We start from the raw sequence: 23,177 nt of genomic DNA, 5'->3' as shown, positions 1-23,177 counted from the left end.
AAATTCTGTAAAACATTCTGTGAGCATTAAATAAGATATGTCAAATAAATGGAAATACATTTGCTGATCTGCTGTGCAAATATTTTTAGTATACAAAGTGTTTCAACCTGAAATATCACTTACCACTACAGACAAAGCCCAAGTGCTATAAAACTACACACAGATCACACTGCTCGGGGTGGAAAGTGGAAGCCTTAACAACACACATTGATTCAGTTTAGTGTCCTCATACAGCAAAGCACTTAAGTATGTACTTAAATACTCTGTTGAACAACTTTTTCAGTTGAAAGCAACAGAGGGTCCTGTGGCACCTTTAAGACTAACAGAAGTATTGGGAGCATAAGCTTAAAGGTGCCACAGGACCCTCTGTTGCTTTTTACAGATTCAGACTAACACGGCTACCCCTCTGATACTTTTTCAGTTGAAACGTCAAAGTAGGGAACTGAAGTGAAATTAGCTAAAACATCAGGCTTAACACTACTACTATTACAAAGCCATGTCTACACATACAAGAAAAGTGTGTTTTTCAATCAAATTATCTTATTTCATAATTTGATCATTTTAGCTGGTTGTATTGTAGTCTAGGGTCCAGTGAAGCTAACTTGATTGGAAAACAAACTCTTTTTGCTTGTGTAGACAAGACTAAAGAGTGATATGAGGTTCTTATTGATTGCAAGTACTATGTACCTCTCTTTTTTCACTCATCCAAAAGATGAAACAACCAGCAATGCAGTATCCCTTAACACAGTGCTAGGGCTTTAATAAATTTCTAATTGCTTAATTTAGTAGTTAAAATTATACAAAAATATTTTAGGAAGTTTAGGTATTTGAATATAAAGGAAATATTTCTTTTCCACCAACTGACATAACAATGAAAACTCCCTCTCTCCGTTTTTTTGCACACATACTCCTTAGGATTCTGTTCAAGATAACCGGTCATGTCCCAGTTTCCTTTAATTAAACAAGCTATTCTTAGCATGCTGGTGCAATTCACAAGTGCAATTGCTTAATGCCTCTTGAATCTAACTTAACTAAGTTCAAATGTGCCTGTTGGTGCTCTAAATGCAAAGAAGCGTTTATTAAAAAGAATTCTGCATCAAAAAAGTAAAACAAATCTACAAGAATTGAGTCATGATCTGCTTTGTAAAACCTAATAAAATTCTGCAAATAAAAGCTCCTGATGTTATAAAATTATGTAGTTTCTGGTAGGTTTGTAGGACTCTAAACATATTCCTGATTCATCTCAGCACCATCTTCCTTCCGGTACTAGAAGATTATCCTTACTCATCAGGAATTGCTCAGGAGAAAAGTTTGACTGCCTAAGTATAAAACAGCAACAGCTGACAAATCACACATTTTTAGAAGGGCACAAGTTCTGGAAAGGTTTAATTTCACCTTATTTTTCCAGCCTAATTCCCCCTCCCCCCCCACCATGATTTTATAACATAAATCATAGTGAAATCAAGACAGCAGTTGAACAGATCTGATAACAACCATATCACTGTATGAACTAGCCAGGCAGAGGCAATAATGAATTTGTCCAATTCCCTCATCTCCAGCACAGACGCAAACCAGTCTCACATGACAACACATCCACCTGCCACTGTGCCAAAGAAGACTAAAAGTTAGGAAGACCTTTTCTCCAACTCAGTTTAAAAAGTATAACATAAAGTAGTGTAAATCTTAAAGGACTAAACACACAATTCTATAAACAGGTTGTATAAAGGCTAGTGACCTACTTACCAGATGATGGAGGCGTTGATTTTCTGGAACTAGGGACTATGTCACCCAAACTGGATGATGAATTTCCTCCTGATTTACTAGAGTACAGCAAGAAATCAGTGTTAAAATCTTAGATTCTTATCAGTAGTAAATCAAGAATGTATTCATTATCTCTCTTTCAAACTTTCAAATGGGTCACTAACAAAGACAGGCAGTATTCCCGATCTCAGTTTAAATTTACACTTTAACAAAATGTATGCATACTTTGGGGACTGAGGGATTGCACATGTCAATTTGTTTCCATATTGGTCCAGTTTTAATGCCTAACGATTTATTCTGCTGGTAGTTATATCTACTAGGAAGATATACCTACTTTCATTGTGATCTTAATATGAACACTTTTTCAGTAAATCCATTGGACATACAGATTACAATTTTTGCCTTCATATACTTTCTCTCAGAACTGTTGATAGTAGTACTCAAGGAAGGAAAAATATTGTCTTCAAAAGCACACACAACAATTGATCATCACTATGTGGAACTAGTACCTTTGACAAATGCAAGGTTGGAATATGCACAGCTAGGGTGACCAGGTGTCCCGATAAAATCAGCACTGTCCTGATATTTAACCCTTTGTCCCGTGTTCCGATCAATGCACGATCAGGACGCTGTTTGTCCTGATATTCAGGTAAGGAGGCGAGCGGGAGGGAGGCACTGACCCGTGGGTGCTCCGGGGCTCGAGCACCCACGGGGAAAAATTGCAGCCAAGCTCCCTCCTCCTTCTCCCCCCACTCCCCAGTGTGCCACGTCCCCGCTCCTCCCCCCCCCAGCACTTCCCACTGCCTAACAGCTGTTTGGTGGCACTTAGCGCTTTCCAGGAGGGAGGGAGGAGGAGCGGGGACATGGCGCGCTCAGGGGAGGAAGCGGAGAAGAGGCAGGGCAGGGGTGGGGACTTGGGGGAAGGAGGTGGAATGGGGCGGGCGAGAGCGGTGCAGAGGTGGGGCGTGGGCAAGCATCCACCCAGGAAAGGGGAAGTCGGCGCCGTAGGGGTGAGTGGCAGGCGGGGGGGTGAAGAGGCGAGCAGCGGGCGGGGCGGGCGGGGTGAGGAGGAGAGCAGTGGGTGGGGGACTGAGGAGGGACGCAACAAGCCAGCGGCAGGCCGGGGGATGCGGAAGGACGCGGTGGGGGGGCGAGCAGGGAGGGGGCAGGACCTGGGGCAGAGCTGGGGCGGAGCGGGGTGGGGCTGATGGCACCCCAATGTGTCCCGATATTTTATTGTGGTGATCTGGTCACCCTATGCACAGCTCAAAGTTCTGAATGGAAATGCCTCTTCACCAGATGTACACCTCTTATGGTATTTGCTTGGGCTTTCCAATGGTCAATACCTGTTACTTCTCACTTCTTTTTAAAATGTTCAAATAAGCTAATAATCAAAACAAAATAATCCAAAACTCTGATGGAAAGGTGTGTGTGTGTGTGTGTGTGTGTGTGTGTGTGTGTGTGTGTGTGTGTGTGTGTGTGTGTGAGAGAGAGAGAGAGAGAGAGTGCATTACACGTGAGAAATGTTCCTTTTCTCCAAAACAGTGTAAATTACAATAGTATCCCAATTATACAGAAACTAAGAATCTCCAGAGATGTTTCTGGAAGCTTAATTATTAACAAAACAAACACTTGCCTCAAATAGAAACTAGATTCACTCAGTAACAATATCAAGAAAATAAATTTTATTTACCTAGAAAAATAGAGCTAACTGGATAACTGGTTTATGATTCATGGCACAACCCCACTAATTGACAGAGATTAGGAAGAACATTCCCCTATTAGCAGTTTGTGCTAGCAGTTTGTCCTATATTTAGTATAGGATTTCTTGCATCTTCTTATGAAGAACCTGGTAGTGCATAGTATCGGAGACAAGATACTGGATTAGATGGACTAATAGAGTCCAAGGCAATTCCTAAATGTTTATGTAAAAGAAAAAAGACGGCTACATTTTCTTAGGGCTTTAGTCTTCTCCAGCATAAAGCTTGTAGAGAAGAACTTTTCCAAGATGGACATGAAAATAATATGTGCAGAATAACTGACTGGTTAAAATAGGACTTTAAGATTACCTTTGTTGGGAATCAAGGGTTAATCTGCAATACCAGCTTATCTTTTTTAAATTTAGCATGAGGTGGATCAGCAACTGAAGCCTGGCACTCTGTAACCCCCACTTGGAGTTTGTCAGCTGGAGTGCCAGATTGTAGGTGATCCTACCCAAGGGACAACAACTGCAATGGCTGCCAGATCCCTCTGACACCATTTCCTGGCATACTTGGAGTCACGGTTAGGGAGGGATTGGAGTAGAAACACCTGCTGAGGCCAATACAGAAGCTTTTACATGGTGTGATCTGGACAAGCAGTTTATGGGGGAAATGATGAGCTAGGGCTGCTCAGTGGGAGGGGGCCAACCTAACTCAGAGAGACAGTGAGACAAACTAGTGTATAGCAAGCGACTTTGGGCTTTTTTATTTTTGACATTGGGCCACCGTTTTCATGCAGTTACATCTGGGTTTCTTTTATTCCGCTTGACTCTGGAGCTGCTTCCCCCCCCCCCCCCGAACTATGCCCCACTCAGTTTCATAACGCAACCCCCCATCATCATGACGCCATGACTCACACACTGCCAGCCACCCCTCCTCCCCTTTTTTGGTGCTGTTTTAGGACCAAGCAGGCTTGGTTTTGGGTGGTTTTCCTGGCTGGGAGCTGCAAAAGAAAGAAGCAGAACAGCTCAGCGAATCTCTGATTATCTCCCTGTAGTGAGGCAGTGTGGTTCCCTGCCACCCCAGAGAGAGACGAGCCCCAGCTAGCCTCTCTACACTCCCACTCCTCACAGGGGGAGTCTTTTTGAACTGCAGTGGGAAAGTTGCATGGGTCAGGCAGTTCCAGCTCTGTGGAGACTGTGTCCAGCGTGGCAGAGCTCCGATCCAGTGCCAACTACATAGAGCCAGCTGAGACCTCCACAGGACACTAGGCCAGGCAGCATGTGAGCCTGGTAGGAGTCAGGAGAGGAGGACCCTGCCCCACCGAGGTGTGAAGACACATTAAGGGAACTCACTTTGTTTAGGCTGGCTAACATTCACAGCTTTGTAGCACATAGCTCAGGACTCAATCTCAGCATATCATTTTCCTGGGAAGGTGCCAGGGAGGGAGCCGGGGGTTGGGAAGAGCTGTGAGTGTTGGAAGGTGGGGAATTTGTTGGTCAGTGTTGAATACTTTTTAGTTAACCCTAACCCTTTCCTTCCCCAGATCCTATTTTCCTGCTCCCTATAAAGCCCCCTGTGTTATACTGTTACTTTTCGGTGTGGAATTTCATTGCTGGAGTTTGGGTTGATGTACTTCATTGTTTCTTGTGTACTGGATTTTATACTTCTTGGCCATTAGCAGCATTATTCATTTCCCCAAGGGACAACACCCTCAGGCATAATAAGGAGCCATCTTGGGTGGAGGCACCGGGCATCAGACAAAGAACCCAGGACCCACTCCATCGGAGGACAGGAGAGAAGACACTCCAAGTAGGAAGCACCAGGGAGGAGGTTTGAGCACTTTGGGGGAGGGGCTACAACTCTAAAATGCAATAGGCTTTCTGATAAACTATTCTCAATCCATTCTAAACATTCACATTCAGTAGATATAGTAAAACTGTAAGTGGTTACAGTCATGTTTTAAGTGACAAGCACAGTAACTCAGCAGGGTCTGAACAGAAACAAATGCACTTTATACATGTTTATGAAAAGCCCAAATAAAAGCTAAGGGTACGTCTATACTTACCTCCGGGTTCGGCGGTAAGCAATCGATCTTCTGGGATTGATTTATCGTGTCTTGTCTAGACGCGATAAATCAATCCCGGAAGTGCTCGCCGTCGACACCGGTACTCCTGCTCCACGAGAGGAGTACGTGGAGTCGACGGGGGAGCCTGCCTGCCGTGTGTGGACCCACGGTAAGTACCTTGTAGTTCGAACTAAGATACTTCAACTTCAGCTACGTTATTCACGTAGCTGAAGTTGCGTATCTTAGTTCGAACTGGGGGGTTAGTGTGGACCAGCCCTAAGAATTCTCAAAGGGAAGATGTCTCTAACCTAGACTGAGAAAGTGTTAGAAGATAAGACAGTTTTTGAGTACAGCAAATAAAGGGTTTATTTGGTCCTGTTTACACTAAACCACAAAACTGGTCCATTTGGGTTTGTAGATCTTTCTGGTAGATTCCTCCTGAGAAATTAGGACTTCAGAAGTCTCATCTGAGATATCTAGCTAACTAGTTTGTGCCCTCTAGGAGCCATGCCAAAAGAGATCAAGATATGAAATTCAGAGACTTGGTCAGTAATGGCAAGACTTTCAGCCTCATAGGATTGGCCTCCACCATCTCAGACAGGAAAGGTAACTAAATCTAACTTGACCATTAGATGACAATGTGGCCACCTCATGTAGAAGTGAACACATCAATGTTCACTATAATTTGCACAAAGGACTTACATATGCCACCTGGGTGTCACAAACTGTCCTTGAACCATCATTAAGTTAGTCTTAGATGGCATGACAGACAGATATGAGCAGACACCTCCTCACTGTCCGGCCTGAAACTATGGAAGCCTCGGGGTAATAGAATTAACAATCTTCTGTGGCAGTGTGCCATGTTACTGCAAACATATTACAATGGACCACCACCATCCTGATTTTAGTTAAACCAAGGTAAATCCAGAGTAACTCTACTTTCCTCAGTGAACTTATCCTGGATTTACTTCAGCTGGACTTGACTGAAATCAGAACTGAACTCAACATTTGAACATTTGCTGACTGTTGAATTTTCCCTTCCAAGTTCACATCATGCTACACTTAGGTATCAAGAAGGCTTTAATTTGAACCACAACTAACAGGGCCCTTGTGTTGTTGTTGTTGTTGTTACTAATTTGTATTCCTGTAGTGCCTGTAAAATCTAGGCATGAACCAGGACACCACTGTGCTATGGTACAAACACAAAACGAAAATACAGTTCCTGCCCCAAGAGCTTACAATCTCAGTATAAGACAAGAGACAACAGATGGAGACAAACAGAAAGGGAAGACAAGGAAACAGTAAAGCAATATGGATCTACATGATAGGCAGTGGACCAGGAGTTTAGTCACTGTTAAGTTTGTTTGTTTGTTTGTTTTTGTGAGTGGGAGGTTGGTAGACATCATGGAATAGGAGTTTCAAGAAGGGTTCTGAAGGACGTAAGTTAGCTTTGTGGATTTTCATGGGTACTGCCTATCTCTATCAGGAATAAAATGGAACTTGGAGTAATTTTTTTAGTAGTTTATACATGTACCATTATGGAAACTATTACTGGCAGAAACATTTAATCACAATCTAATCTAGAACCAGGTGTGTTAGCACTATCTCCAGATCTACAGGGCATGCATTTCCAAAACATCTATAACAGGGGTCGGCAACCTGCGGCACACGTGCCAAACACGGCACGCAAGCCGATTTTGAGTGGCACGCTGCTGCCCACTGAGAGGAGGAGGAGGAGGGGCGGAGGGGCCAGAATGCACTAAGCTGGGGGAAGAAGGGGGAGGAGGGGAGCTTGGCTGCCGCAGGACCAAGCTTCTGCCTCCTGCCCCTGCAGGGGAGAGCGGTGCGGGGGGGTCCTGGCCCCCCGCCCCACTCAGCCCCCCCGCCCACCGCTCTCCCCTGCGGGGGCAGGAGGCAGAAGCTTGGTCCTGCGGCAGCCAAGCTCCCCCCCCCCATTTCTTCCCACAACGTGGTGCATTCCGGCCCCTCCTCCTCCCCCCTCTCCCTGCCGGCGACGGCTTGCGAGGGGGAGGGGGAGCGGAGCGGAGCCGAGCGGCAGCGTGCTCGCTGCTCCGTAGTGGACGCAGAGAGAGGTAGGGACAGGCCTGGGGGAAGGGGGTGGAACAGGGCATATCCCTCCCAGCCCCCTGCCATGAGCCGCTCAGGGCAGGGGGCTGGGGGCACACCCACGAGCCGAGCACCCCAGTCTTCTGCCCTGCACCCCCCACACACCCTCCAGCCCTCTGCCCTGACCTCCCCCCAACACCCAGCCTTCTGCCCTGCACTCCCACCCCCTCCGGCCCTCTGCCCTGACCTCCCCCCAACACCCAGCCTTGTGCCCTGCACCTCCACACCGCCCCCCAGCCCTCTGCCCTGAACCCCCCCCACACCCAGCCTTGTGCCCTGCACCCCCCCAGCCCTCTGCCCTGACCTCGAGTCGCCCCCAACACCCAGCCTTCTGCCCTGCATCCCCACACACCCTCCAGCCCTCTGCCCTGACCTCCCCCCAACACCCAGCCCTCTGCCCTGCACCTCCACACACACCCCAGCCCTCTGCCCTGAACCCTCCCCACACCCAGCCTTGTGCCCTGCACCTCCACACACACCCAGCCCTCTGCCCTGACCTCCCCCCAACACCCAGCCCTCTGCCCTGACCTCCCCCCAACACCCAGCCCTCTGCCCTGCACCTTCACACACACCCCAGCCCTCTGCCCTGAACCCCCCCACACCCAGCCTTGTGCCCTGCACCTCCACACACACCCCAGCCCTCTGCCCTGATCCTCCCCCCAACACCCAGCCTTCTGCCCTGCACCTCCACACACACCCCAGCCCTCTGCCCTGACCTCGAGTTGCCCCGCTCAGCCCGCTGCAGGCCTAGGTGAACAGAACCCCAGGCTGGAAGCGGGCTGAGCAGGCTGGCGGCGTAAGATCAGCATTTTAATTTAATTTTAAAGGAAGCATCTTAAACATTTTGAAAACCTTGTTTACTTTACATACAACAATAGTTTACTTATATAATATAGACTTATAGAGAGAGACCTTCTAAAAAACGTTAACATGTATTACCGGCACGCGAAACCTTAAATTAAAGTGAATAAATGAAGACTCGGCACACCACTTCTGAAAGGTTGCCTACCCCTGATCTATAACATCCATCTTTGAGTCCTTGAAAGCTTCTCAGACAGGTCAATTTAATCTATCCTCTTATTTAAAAAAAACCAGGAAACTTCAGGTCCTCGGGGGGAGGGTCATTTCCTTCTCTTCCAAAGACTCCCAGGATGTTGAAGCACTGCTCCTGGACCTTTCAGGCCACACTGGTGCCAGTTTCTGACAGACAAGCTTCTGTCCAATGAGACAACTACACTCACACCTGATTATCTCTAAGACTCCTTCTTCAAGGCTTTTCATGCTGCCTTAGCTCTGGATTTAAGCAAGCATCACAAGGCCAGACAACACAAGGTATTTGCCCCAATATCTGATAGCTGAAGGGGATTCCCTGGAGAAGATCCTATATCCAAATGCATTGTGATCCTTGCCAAGGCATTACAAACACAGTGAATGCACAGTATGCTGAGTACACCAGGTACTCACTGGAAATATTTGAAGCCACAGGACTATTTTCCATATCTACAAAAGAAAAATGGACACAAGACAACATGTCTGGATAGCAAAGGTAACCAAACAAAACTCAAAATGAGACCCAAACTAAAAGATAACTCAAGAAAAAGGGAAGAGAGACAACAGTAAGAAGTTTATCACCACTGCTTGGTTCTTTGAAACCTTGGTGTGCCGTCAGACCCTTTCAAGAAATATCTTTTTTAATTTAAATAAAGTAACAAGGTAAATTCAGCACTGCTACTAGACCTGAAAAGTACACGCAACAAAGCAATCGAAGGTGAATTTAACAGCTGCAAATCTGGCACACAGCATTATCTGAGAGAAGCTTAGAATCCTGCCTGCAGGGAGAAGAAAAGTGAAGAATGGCAGCTACTGGCCACTGGAACAGCTGAGTAGGTTGGTTCACCCTCTACTGAAGAGGCTGTTCAATGCACTCAGAACTTTATGCAATGCAAATTCCAATTTGCCATGTTCAGGGACATAAGAGCTACACAGAGATGATCGGTTCTAGCATGTACCTCTGGAAGAGCCTTTTTTATATTTTCTTCCTTCTGCTGCACTATTGATTGGCTGCCTCCAGATGAAGTGAGATTCAGATAAAGGCTAGTTTGTATGTTTAAATCCTGAAATTTCTTAAGAACCATACGGTATTTTAACCATTTGACTCCCATTAACTTTTTAACCTGCATCTGAAAATGTAGGTGAAAGAGGTTACATTTCCACTGCAAATATTAATGCAGTGTCCTCTTACCAGAGACTGACTTTATCACTGGTATTTTTTTCATATATGAAGAATAAAATAAGTATGCTGCTATCTTAGAATGGTAATGCCAGTCACAACGTCAGGAGAATGAAGAGCTTTAAAATCAGGAAGGGACAAATCTTTCGGTCAACACCAGGCTGGTGTGCTGAAGAGCGATATGAGGTTTTGAGGGAAATGAATTCTCCCCACTCAAGACTGTGGAATTACACAACAGTTATTCCATGGCCACTGCTGCTACCTTACGTCTACAGTTGCCTGTGCTCTCACTGCATTCCTGATCCTCAACAATGCTTCCCTTTATAATAGAGCACAAAGGGCTTCTGTGGCATTCAGCTTCCCTCCATGGTCTCTGCAAACCCACCCACAACTAGTGACAACACACAAATTTTACTGCAATTAGGGCCCTTTATACCTGAGAAGGGATGAGTGGTATTTGCCCCCAAATCTGTTGACATACTTATGGAGGATAAACACTGCTCTAGATATACTACAGTAGATACTGTATTTTGCGGCAGCAAGATACCAAGGTATACTTGGAGGTACTGTATGTTTAATTTTAGGCAATGCTGAACACATAGTCAGACCTCAGTGATAAATAATAGGCACACAACATCCAACATAAAATGTACTGTAAAAGTTGTACTGATGGAGAAAAACATTTTGGAAAACAAGTGGGCAAGTATGTATAATCTGAGATAGGAAAGCATTTTCCTTGAGAAAAAAGTATTTCCAGAAGTGCAGATTCTGGTTTCAGTTCATAACTCTTCTCACCATTCTTTGTGAATTCTAAAACTAGTGTTGGAAATTATTAAATAACTATAAAGCTGTGACAGCAAATTACAAAATGCTAAGAAATTCAGAGAGTCTGATTTTCAATCGCAAGTAAACTGCACTTTTGCACACCATATTTGCATACACAGATACCAATTTGCATTTGCAGTGGTGATATATGTGAACAGTTAGGTATCTTGTTGGCCCTATCTATGTGCAAGTACCCAGTTTGCACACACAATTGTATATGTGCATACAAATTGGATGCATACAATTGTGAAAACTCATCTCTGAAAATCAAACATGCAAAGTTAAGGCTGATAATATTTTTAACTCACACCATAACAACAATTTTCCTTAAATATATTTGATGCATATTAATTGAATATTCTTGATTGTTTCATGTCATAGTTTGTTTGCCTGTGTTTATCTATTTTATGTATTTCAAGAGTGCCCATCACTGTATTAACTTTTAAGGAAAGCTAAATTACAGAATGAGTTTTGGATGAATTCATATTTTAAAACATTTTGTGAACTTTTAGGTTAAGACCTTGTTAGCTAAGATTCAGCACCAGTGATATCTTTACATGACTTGAACACTCCTGAAATTAAGGATTCACACTGGAAATGCTGACACAAACTAGTTAGAATTACTGTGTGGCTAATGCACAATTCTATCACTATGAAACGAGAGTGGCACATTGTCCTCATTTAGACCAGTATTCCCTGCTTTTTCTCAACAGTAGCAGTGAAACCAGACCACTAAAAATATTAATTTGTGACAGGTGTTTCTTAATTAATCCAAAATATTCAGAGTTAACAATTATATTAATTGAAGAGAAAACAATGAAGAAATATTGGATACCTTGAATCTACAGTTATGATTCCTAAATGATACATCACACTCAAAGATATTTTAAAATTTATCTTTATTTTTATTACCTGGAGTAGAATTTTCCTTGTTTTGCCCTTTGTTCATGCTGTATCCTCATGTTTTCTAATTTGACTGGACTTGGTATGAATCCTATTTCACAGCCTTCTTTTACCAACCGTCCTATCCACCAGTCATTGTTAAACTTCTAAACACATAAAGAAATGAAAATAATATTATTGGCTCATTTTATTCTTTCCCCCCACCCCCAATTTGCAGTCAGTTCTTTTTTTGTATAATTCTTCTCCAGTTAGTCACTGCACTAAATTATTATGACTATGAAGAATAATCATAATTTGCAAACAATTAAAATACCATTGCATGTATGCACAAACTCTCTCTCCTAGTCTTCATGATTCTCCAGGAATTTGAGTTCCCTTCCACCTCTCCAACTTCAACCCTTTCCATTTTACAGGTTGTTCTCTATGCTTTTCAAATATCAGCATTCATCCTTTTCTCCCATCTTGTCTCTCTCTACAGTGGACAGTAGATACTTCTTCCATTCTGCTCCTATCACCTGTAACACCCTCCCTAACTTCCTAACACTTCAAAGCCTGTCTCTAGAGGCTTATTTTTCCTGGACGTAGCCCATGCCTTCCAACTCTTTACCTGGCATATAAAACTCTACTCTGTAAAAATCACCTTATGCTCCATCATATGCTCTGAGACTTTGCCATTCCCTCCCTCCTTATTCCTGATCTATCACATCTACACATGCTATCTATATGGTATATTCTGATCAACTGTAACATATCCACATCCACATGAACAGACAAAAATTGAGAAATATTTTATGATCTTTTTGTATGAATGGAAAAGTTACAAGTAGGTTTAGCATACAAGATATCCCAGTTAACAGAATGTCACTTTATGCATACATGTAACAGTGAACAGATCAGTTAGAGCCACGCTTCATTCATATTTAAATATTTATATCAGCTTCCACTACCACACAGCTTGTAATATTAACCAATGTGCAGTAGTTAGAAGAGCAAACAGGATGCCTGGGTACCTTTAAAAAGGAAATAAAGGTAATTCAGAATATAATGGCAATGGGACAATGACACACATCGTTTGTGTTCAAATTTGGTCACTTCTGTGGAATTTTTGTGATGCCTGAGACAAATTTTAAGTTTACTTGCTAGTTAAATAAGTGAACACAAGTCTGATGCTCGGTAATTAGCCTGACTGTATAATGCTGCATTCATGCCACTGGCTGCTGTCTTTGCGAATGAGAGAACAGATAGTGTTGACATGATTCTGTTCCTCAGAATTCTTAATGCAAATCCTTTTGTGTCACTGAAGATATTATATAGGATAGATTATAAAGGATTTCAGACAAGGTTTTTTTTTCTTCATCGTGCACCCTTTGAATCTGAATTATTCCCTTTTATGTGTGCTTCATGCTCATGGGAAAAATCAATCATTAATCACCAATGTAAAATGGACTAAAAATCTCTATTTATTGTTCCCTTTCCCTAATCTCTGTCTATCCATTGAGAATTCCTTTGGGAATGACTGTTCCATGAATACTGGGAAAAGCACCTACCCACCTCATGGATACTACCATTCCTTGTCTCTCTGCAGGAGCAAAAATTTGGATGATTTCAAAGAAGCGCCAGATGTTTTTACACATGTACAGATGAATTATTCCAGTAGTTTTTATGCTGACTCCCAGCTTTTCTGCCTCTTCCACAGTTAATGACAATTGCACAGGAGGCAGATCACTTCAACAGTCAACCATGAGACCAAAGAAGCAATTTTGCAAAAGCATAGCAGTTATGCTTACAACTAGCTGGGACAAAAAATCATTACACAATAACAAGAATGCATAAATACCTCCCATTTACTGCTATCCTGCAGCCTCAATAAACAGAAATGTGTTTATTAAGACTACTGCATCAGTGAGTAATAGGAGTTGTGCCCTGTGGTGCCTCCAATTTTGGGGGCTCTTGGGAAGATCACCTTGGGGCAAAAAACACCATGGGAAACTCTGCCAGGGAGCTGGGGACTTAGATTCAGTAAATAGATTCAGAAGTGAGCAACAGAAGGCTGTACCCAGGCAGCTTCCCAGATAAAGTTTTAAAATTATTTACTTCAGACGTTGACCTTCCACATTTTTTTCTTGCAAGTAGGGGAGAAAGAAGGAAGATTTGTGGTACAAAACTTCCTTTGTGCCCGTGTAAAATTTTTCCAAGAACTGATTGGGAGAAAGGATAGACCAATGGCACAGACAACGTGGACAGACAGTCACTTGGGAGGCTAGCATAAGCATATTGATAGTTATTACATTGTTTATTTACTGTCTAATTTCTTGTAGCAATATATTTAAATGTTGTCTATTATATAATATAATTAACTGAAACCAATTAAGTTATTCCAGGAAAAAAAACCAGGGCCAAGGAATTTTTTCAGACTGAGTCACAAGCATTCAAGAGAAGTAACCGTTGGCTGCTGAATCAGAACAAATCTCTATAGTGTGAGGACAGTGAATCCCTGCAGAGATTACATCATTGAACATGCAGAATGCAGAACTAGATTTGTTTTAAAGCCTACAAAAGTGATACAATCATTAGAGAACATCATCATTTTCTTTTCAAATGTTATGTATTTGAAGGCAGAATGTGCAAGAGATCATGAGCACAATATTTCCAGGAAGCTACAAATCCTGTTGCATTGTTACATTTTGGTAACATTTGTACAGTGCTTTGAAAATGTAAAGTGCTATGTTAATGTTAAGTGCTATTATTATTATTATTATTAAAATAGTGAAAACAGCTGCAAGTTTTACTTACTTCTTTAACATGAAGAAAATCTTTTGCTTCAAATGAAATGGCCATGCCTGGAACTGGGACGTCATCATCATGTCCTGCACTATAGCCGACATTAGTCCGGACTGCAAATGCAACAGGTTTTGTCTGCAGGGCAAAAGGTAAACAGAATTGGAACATTTTTCTCTCTCAGACGTACAGAGTCAGATATAGAGATATTGATGTAAACTTGATACAACACTTCCAGGAAGTAATCTACCTAATGTTCTCCCAATTAACATAGCAAAAACCACATGGCATAAAATTATGAAATATACGAACAGTTCTACTCAAAATATTTTTGTTCACAATGTGAACATACCAGCTATATTCTAACCATTTCACTTGAGAAAAACAGCTGACATTTAGTTTCAAAGCAATAGAATTGTTAGTAATGTTCATGTAGAAATATAATTTGAAGGTCTAAATTTTCAAAAATGACTAGTGATTTTGGGCATCCAGAAACGGAAGCACCCAAAGTAGCTTGTTGCTACTGAAATCTTAGGTCAAAATGTCCATTTACAGCATACATTAGGTACAACATGTCCTTAAAAGCTCACCATCACAGTATTACATTGAAAATTAGACGATCCCAAGAGTTTTCCATCTGTTAAATAGCCCAGCTCTCTTCTCTTAGTGCTTAAAGTGTTTCCTACACTGAAAAGTACCTGTATAAAAACGACATTCTGAAGTTCCATGTTTATTTTATCTCAATTGTTCCATATCATATTTTCTCATTTTATGAACGTAAGAATGTATTTTAAGCCATTAGCACTGCAGACTCACTCTGGATCTCAAAGTTCATTTTAGCTAATGCATTAATACCACTGAATACCACTAAAACATTCTTCAGTCCAATTCTGCCCTCCCTTACAAGAGGGTTGCAAATTTAACCATGATCAGAAGTTGATTGCAATTGGAACTCTCTCATAGCTGTGTTGGCTTTGCAGTGCAAAAAGGAGAAAATACTAGAGAAAGCTTATTTTAAAGTAAGCAGATCTGAAGTCTATGCTTATGTGATTATGTGTTATGCTTATGTATAATATTATGCATTAAAATATTTTTGAGAGGAAATGCCCTTAAATATGCATAGAGGGTTTGATTCTACACTCATTTAAGTCAATGGTACAGTATCAGGCCTAGAGAGCATGTCTGTTGAGTAAGAAGATACCAACTTTACCCAGTCACTTCTCAGAGGAAAACCGTACTTTAAGGTTAGTGTTACAGTAAGACTAAGTGACAAAATATAATAACCATTGTTAACAAACAATTAAATGTAAGAAAACCTATGTAAATGCAACATTAATGTACACATTTTAAAAACCCAAGTCATGAAAGTCAAAAATGTGGATTCCCAAAGCAATGTTAAAGCAAACATTGTCTAGGTAGTAGAGTCTCACTCATTTGCAATAATGACTACTCCTGGGGGAGTTCTGTGTCTCTGCGCGTGTGCAGAATTCATGTCCCCCACAGTTTTCTTTGCTTCCCCATAGAAAAATGACTTCTGATGGGGAAGCAAAGGGAAGCTGCAAGAGCGGTCACACATCCCTCCCTGGCAGCATAGGCAGGTCATTTCAGGCATCCAGACCAGCTGGTAGAGACATAAATCATGGGGGGTGGGGGGTGGGCAGTCATGCATGTGTGTGTGTGTGAGAGACACTCTGTCCCTCTCGCTTGCCATTGTGGCATGCCTGGCATGGAGGGGCAGAGCTTAGGCTTGGGACAGGCTCTGTCCCCTCAGGCAGAGCAGAATGTAGCAGCCTGCCTGCTTAGTGAATTGTTCCCATTGTCTTTGTGAATTCCCCCAGGAGTATAAAATAGGTGTAAAAGTTTTAAGCCTCCTTTACATTGCCAGGCTGGTGTAAAGGACATTATGGCCTTATAAATGCTTATGGTGCTTTAGTGATTAGAACTGGTCTAAATTTTTGGACTGAAAAAGTTTCCTATCAAAATGTGGTCCACGAATTGTTTGCTACTGACCTTTCTGGAGATGGTCAGTAGCCAATATAAACTGTGAATTTATTCCCAAGCCCTCACTTGCTCTTCAGTTGCCTATGATGTAACACTGAGCATATGGCTGCATATATTTGTTGACTAACAACTAGAAATAAAGGGCCAAACTTAGCTACTATTAGACAAAGGGGGTTTAGGGATTTTCTCCAGTGCTCCCCACTCCCATTCTCCATCCACTGTATTGTTGTTTAAATAAATTACCTAAATAATTGAAACCAGCATGATTATACTGCATTATTTTGATAAATAAAATATGCAGAATTTTGTAGAATTTTTATTTTTTTGGCGCAGAATTCCCCCAGAAGTACAACTCAACACAAAGTACAGACTTTTCTGATTTAAGTAAATGAACAAATAACTTATACAATCCAAGAAATGGCATAATAAAATAATTAGTTTATTTAATTTTACAGATGCAGCTTACTTTTGATTATTTTTGATAATACATAGTTTACTAATAAATATTCTGTAGGCTGCTGTGTAATTTGCTGAATAATAATTGTGGATTTCATTTAAATTTCTCCAAATTATTATCCAAAATCTAAGCTTTAATCTAACAAGGGGAGGGAAAAAGAGACAGATCCTTGGGGATGGGTCAAACTATGTTTGTTGCAAGACCCAGGATGGTTCTGCCTTGATCCTTGACCCAACCAGAGCCCTAACCAGATCCCTGAATAATTTAGAACAGCCTAAATTATGCCACCTACAGCAGTCCCTGAAGGCCTGTTCTGCTGGCTTAGAATCCTTGTAGTGGAGGGTACTTTGGAGTCCACCTCCTGCTGCTCCAGGCCATGCTTTTGGGCCACTCAGAAATTCCCCTGATATCAGGAGTCCCCAGAAACCCCGATAGGCCAACTCTCTGTTCCCTTAGTGCTGCAGATCTGCCTCAAACTCCCAAGTCCTTATGGTTGCTAAAATAGTTTCGAAGTGTGAACTGGAGATAACTGATGCCCTATCCAACTTAATAGAGTACTAACACATCTTTGTGACAGTTTCAATGTCATCATTAACTATCTCACTGCTGATTGTTTTAGCAGACACACAAAGTAAACATGATTATGGTATAGACACTTCTAGATTTGGAGACAGAAACTGGAGTGTGTTAAAGCAAGTAGCTAATTGCTGTAAAGTGTTGCTAGGGTGATGGATGAACAATTCAACACACTGCATCCCAAGTATAAAGACACCACTGTCTCTGCCCAAAAAAGAGAAGGGAAAAAAGGCAAAGCATCCTAACCCCACAGCAAAAGCGACAGCTGCCTCAAACCAAAATCATCTGATACATTTACCTGGATACCAAAAAGCCCCTAGTGTCATATTCAGGTTTCCCCTGACATATTGTACTATCACATTACTTATTAGTACTGGCATTGCAGCAGTATCAAATAATAGGATTTAATATAAAAATAAACAAACAAACAATACTCGGTATAGCTATTATTCGGTGTTGTTTGGATTGGAAAGGGAGGTGGGCCCTGAGGGGGAGAAGGGTCTCTGCTGCTTAATTTAGGCCGAATGTGCTGCATAGGCTGCGGGATACATGATGTTTTGCAAGAGTAATGGAGTCTCAGTACTATAATGCTTCACTGCAGGCCTTAGCTATGATATCTTTGCTGAGAAGTGGAATAAAACAGATGTTTCTTTTTGTGAGAATTACTGGTTTGCACATCCGCAAAGTGGCAATTAGGGGGACTGTACTGTACTTATGTAGTATTTTCAATTATTTATTCTATTAAATGTAAAAGTGCAAGGTAGCTGAGTTACTGTGGAAACTTTATTTTAGGTCTTGTACATTTAAGACCTCAGTCGTACTGTTGCAGTAATGTAGGTTTTTTAAACTTAATTTTCCAAAGGAAAAAAATGGCACCTTTATGTGATCTTAATGTACCTGCAATAGCACAACTTATCTAAATGGGCAACTTGGAAAGAGTTTTGCAGTTGGAAGGATGAAACTGTGAGCTTCTTTTCGGGGATGTGGGGGTGGGCTGTCAGGATCGTTTCTATAGCTGGGTTTGAATAGGGAGTTCCACTGGCGGTAAATATAGGAAGTGGAGTTATCGGATAGGATTTATATCAATGTGCAGTGTAATGATGCATATATATAGTAGGAGTTAAAGTGAGATCATTAGACTCAATAATCAAAGCAAAATTTGTGCATACTGGGGCTCAAAGAAAGGCCTCTGCTGTACTCCTTCTGATGCTACCTCTGAAATAAGTGGGAAAATAGCAGTTGCTGGCTGGAGTGTAGAGATTGGAAGGCTGAAATTGGTACCACTTAAGTATGTGCATACTTAAACTGGTAAGGAAAATGATAGCTATAGGGCTGCTTGAATAAGTACTACTCAACATAGTTAAGGGTTATGATACCTGACCTGTAATAATTTCTTCACACATTTCCCCCCAAACTTCACAAAGAGACTATAAATCATAGAATATCAGGGTTGGAAGGGAGCTCAGGAGGTCATCTAGTCCAAGCCCCTGCTCAAAGCAGGACCAATCCCTAGACAGATGTTTGCCCCAGATCCCTAAATGGCCCCCTGAAGGATTGAACTCACAACCCTGGCTTTAGCAGGCCAATGCTCAAACCACTGAGCTATTCCTCCCCCCATCATCTAATCATAGATGACTTAGCTATATGCCAAGTTTGAAGTTTTAAAAATCAGCTATTTCAATCATCTGAGTGAACGATTACACTGCTCTACAGCCAAAATGCTTCTGAAATAAATGTAGTCAAACTTTACTAATTCTGGGTCACTGAGAACGAAAATGATGCTTAAAATTGTTGATTGGCTCTATTGGGTCAGTATATACGACCCTTGACTTGGGACTGGCGGAGGATAAGTGAGTTATAAAGGAAAGGGATCTCAATTTAAACCAGAAATGACTAAAATACATCTTTGACTGGATCTATGAATAAATCTATGACTGGGTTTGGACAGTACTTGCTTTTTAGGCAAAACAATGAATGATGCAATCTGAAGCTGGTATTGCGTCATACATGATATGAATTGCATCATGTTATTCCTAGAAGTCATGGATGATGCAATCATAACGAAGCTTACATCACTCTGCTGAACAAATTGCCCTATATCAGCTCTAGAAATCATACAGTGTCGTGCTCTCTTATTTGTCAGTGTTTGATTTTGCAAAGGGACACATTTCTGTTTAGCCAAAGTGAGCAGAGATGCCTCGTACTTGTGTGAACAGTGCAGATAACTTCTGCTATGTTTGTGGTGAAGTGACTTTTGCATCACAAAAGCGCAGTATAACCACTATGGTTAAGAAAGCCTATCACCTTTATTTTGGCTGCAAAATTGGAGATCAGGACAAGAGGTGGGCCCCACACATATGCTGCAACACTTGTGCAACAAATCTTCGCCAGTGGTTGAACAGGAAAAGGAAATCTATGCCTTTTGCAGTGCCAATGATTTGGAGAGAGCCAACAGATCATACCAGCAATTGTTACTTCTGCATGGTGCCTCCAGTTGGGAAAGGTGTGTCAAAGAAGAAAAAGTGGACTGTGCATTATCCAAACATTCCATCAGCTATATGCCCAGTACCCCACGGAGAAGGACTGCCGGTTCCTGATGCACCAGAATCATTCTCACTTGAGTCAGACGAGGAAGAGGAAGAGGATGAAACTTCTGGTCCTGAACCATCAATGTCACAGGACCCACATTTTCTCCCATCCTCCTCCTCTGAACCACACCTCATAACACAAGGTGAACTGAATGACCTTGTCAGGGATTTGGAACTACCCAAGAGTAAGGCAGAGCTGTTGGGCTCCAGACTACAGCAATGGAATCTCCTGGCAGGTGATGTTAGGGTTTCCATGGTCCGTTCTTCTTCATGGAAGGTGATTTTGTAGCCTGCAACAACATCGATGGTCTGATGGCAGTCCTCAACATCGTTCACGATCCAGATGAGTGGAGACTGTTCATTGATTCATCGAAGACGAGTCTTAAAGCTGTTTTATTGCATAATGGCAATGTTTTGCCATCAATTCCAGTTGGTCATGCAGTCCATATGAAGGAAACCTATGACAACATGAAACAACTTTTGAGGTGCATAAACTATGACCAACATCAGTGGCAGCTTTGTGGCGATTTGAAGGTTGTTGCTCTCTTGCTTGGTCTGCAGACTGGATACACAAAGTACTGCTGTTTTCTCTGCCAATGGGATAGTCGTGCAAGAGATTCCCACTACATCAAGAAAGATTGGCCACTCCGACAGTCATTGGAGCCTGGGAGGAAAAGTGTTCAGCATCCACCACTTGTTGAATCAAGCAAGATTTTGTTTCCAAGGTTAAGTGAAGCTAAGATAAAGGAAGGTGTCTTTGTTGGTCCTCAGATTCGTGAACTTCTTTGAGATGATGCATTTGACCAGGCACTGCGTGGCAAGGAAAAGACGGCATGGAAAGCCTTCCAGTTAGTGGCAATAAATTTTCTCGGAAACAACAAGGCAGACAACTACAGGTTGTTGGTGGAAAACCTCCTCAAGGCATACAAAAGTCTTGGTTGCAACATGTCACTAAAGATACATTTTTTGCACTCTCATTTAGATTTTTTTCCACCGAACTGCGGAGCAGTGAGCGACGAGCACGGCGAGCGATTTCACCAGGATATTGCAACAATGGAGAAATGCTATCGGGGCAAATGGAGCCCATCAATGCTTGCAGACTATTGCTGGACAGTGACAAGAGATGCCCCATTTAATGAATACAAGAGACAAGCCAAGAAGTGCCGAGTAGACACTGAATAGGACTAAACTATGTACATAATAGTTTTTTGCCTTTTGTTTCATAATAAATTTTATTTATATAACCCTTTTGCTGATTTTTAAAGTGTTACATAAACAGGGCAGGTGAAATATTATCATGTAAAGCAACCATAAACACATGAAAAGACCTAGGTTTACAATTTATGATTAAAACTCTACTATCTACCCAATATACATAGACATAAAATGTAAAAACTTAAATATCTTAGAAACAGTAGCCAATCAGTTGTTTTAATTGTCATATTTGAATTCAGCACATCAAAATACATGATAAATAGCACATTTTATCTCTGAAGCAGACGACTTCTCAAAAATTGTAGACCAGTGTTATTAGAACATAATCCTCATATTAGTCATTTTCATGAGGCTATAACACAAAGCCATAGTCTAGACTGAAAATACAGTCTAGACAACACAGCCTATTGGCATGTACTCATATTCATTGTGAAACTAACTTACATTTTCTTTGGAACAAACCTTACAAATGATGGGACCTTAGCCAAAGACAAGAATACTTAGCCCATTTTTACAGACCCATTAGCACTCTATGAAGATCAGAATTTACCATCTAAGGACAGTATCAGCCTTCCTCCTACCCACACCAGTTACAGTTCTTCCTTACTCATGCCAACAGTATGTGAAAGTAGTTGCCACAGTTGCCCAAAATAGTTCATTCTGATGTTAAAACAAATGATAACCTTCCACAATAGCAACAAATGAATAATGCATCAACTCTTGTGTAGTCACAAGTCCTCACTCTTATGGTTAAACCAGCCAGATGGAGCAAAAGACTGGCAAATGATATTCCCTTTTACTCTATCATTTAGGAATTATTTCTCCTTATCAGATATTTGAAAATATTTCAACTAGTTGACTTGGGATGACAAGTCCCAATGTGGGGACAAGACAGCTAGGGTAAAGAGATTCCATTGTCTTTCCCTATGTTGTAAAAGGAAGTTGTGAAGTTATGCATGAGTAGATGTGATAATAATTGGTTGAAACTTCAGGTTTCACTTAATTGGGGAAAAGTTCTTTATGTAACTTACACTTGCTTCACTGGATTCAATGTAAAAGTCAAACAAGAAACATTCATATGAGATTTGAAAACAGGCATGCGTTCAAAGAAGTGCACAAAAACACTATGAAATTTTGATCTTTTGCGCTTTCATGATCTATTTTTATAACTCAGATGACTAATTCAGAGCCTCTTATTGTATTAATTCCTGCCACCTCACCTTCTCAATCCATATCTCTCTTTCTCTAGCTCTACTTGTCTGTATGATTCTTTTGTTGCCCTGCACCTTCCAAGTAACAAGTCTGTTAATAACTGAGGAACACTTTGGAATCTTCGAATCTACCATTATAAAAGTTGGCACGTTTAGGTCAAATTGGAGTGAGATGGAAAAAAAACAGGTGTTAGGTCAGAACTACCTAACACCTGTTATTTTCCACGTCACTCCAATTTGACGTAAATGTGCCAACTTTTATAATGGTAGATTCGAAGAATCCAAAGTGTTCCTCAGTTATTCTTTCAATCACAGCTAATGATGTAAAACTAAAATTGTACTTTCAACTAATGGTTTTCAAGGCCACGTGCCCCAGAAAGTGCCTGACCTTACTACTGTGAAATGACTGGAGACTAACCCAGTTCATTCGTTTATCTTTTCTTTCCTGGAGTAAGTCTGAACTGCTATATCCAATATAGCTTAGCATTCCCAGTCTATATCCTTTCTACTCTACAGAATGGAACCTCTAGATCCTTTGAAGGAATCTGATTCCTAAAATGACAAACATAGGAAGAAATATCCAACAGCAAAGGGCTAATATATATACACATGCCTTTTCTGATGGTGAGCATTTTAAGAATTATGTACATCCTCCTTGTTCACATGCCTTTTTTCTCTTTTATCTTCTCTGTCAACAAGCTGTCAGAAATCACTAATTAACTTGACAATCATACAAC

The 23,177-nt window shown here is 41.5% G+C and overlaps 1 protein-coding gene across 5 annotated transcripts in view; it reads right to left on the bottom strand.

Annotated features, from left to right (window-relative positions):
- The window catches only part of CACNB2 (calcium voltage-gated channel auxiliary subunit beta 2), a 419,858-nt gene that overhangs the window by 54,055 nt on the left and 342,626 nt on the right, over positions 1-23,177 (bottom strand). For all 5 annotated transcript variants that reach the window (XM_065399326.1, XM_065399328.1, XM_065399327.1 and 2 more), the window contains 3 exons: positions 14,408-14,530; positions 11,624-11,760; positions 1,744-1,820 (listed from right to left, as the gene is read on the bottom strand). In XM_065399326.1, coding sequence (XP_065255398.1) covers positions 1,744-1,820; positions 11,624-11,760; positions 14,408-14,530 — 337 coding nt within the window. The remainder of the gene's footprint in view (positions 1-1,743; positions 1,821-11,623; positions 11,761-14,407; positions 14,531-23,177) is intronic.

Source organism: Emys orbicularis, chromosome 2, assembly GCF_028017835.1.
Source record: "Emys orbicularis isolate rEmyOrb1 chromosome 2, rEmyOrb1.hap1, whole genome shotgun sequence".
In the NCBI taxonomy this organism is placed as follows: Eukaryota; Metazoa; Chordata; order Testudines; family Emydidae; genus Emys; species Emys orbicularis.
Note: the sequence above shows the minus strand (reverse complement) of the source record. Positions and strands in the feature narration are given on the sequence as shown.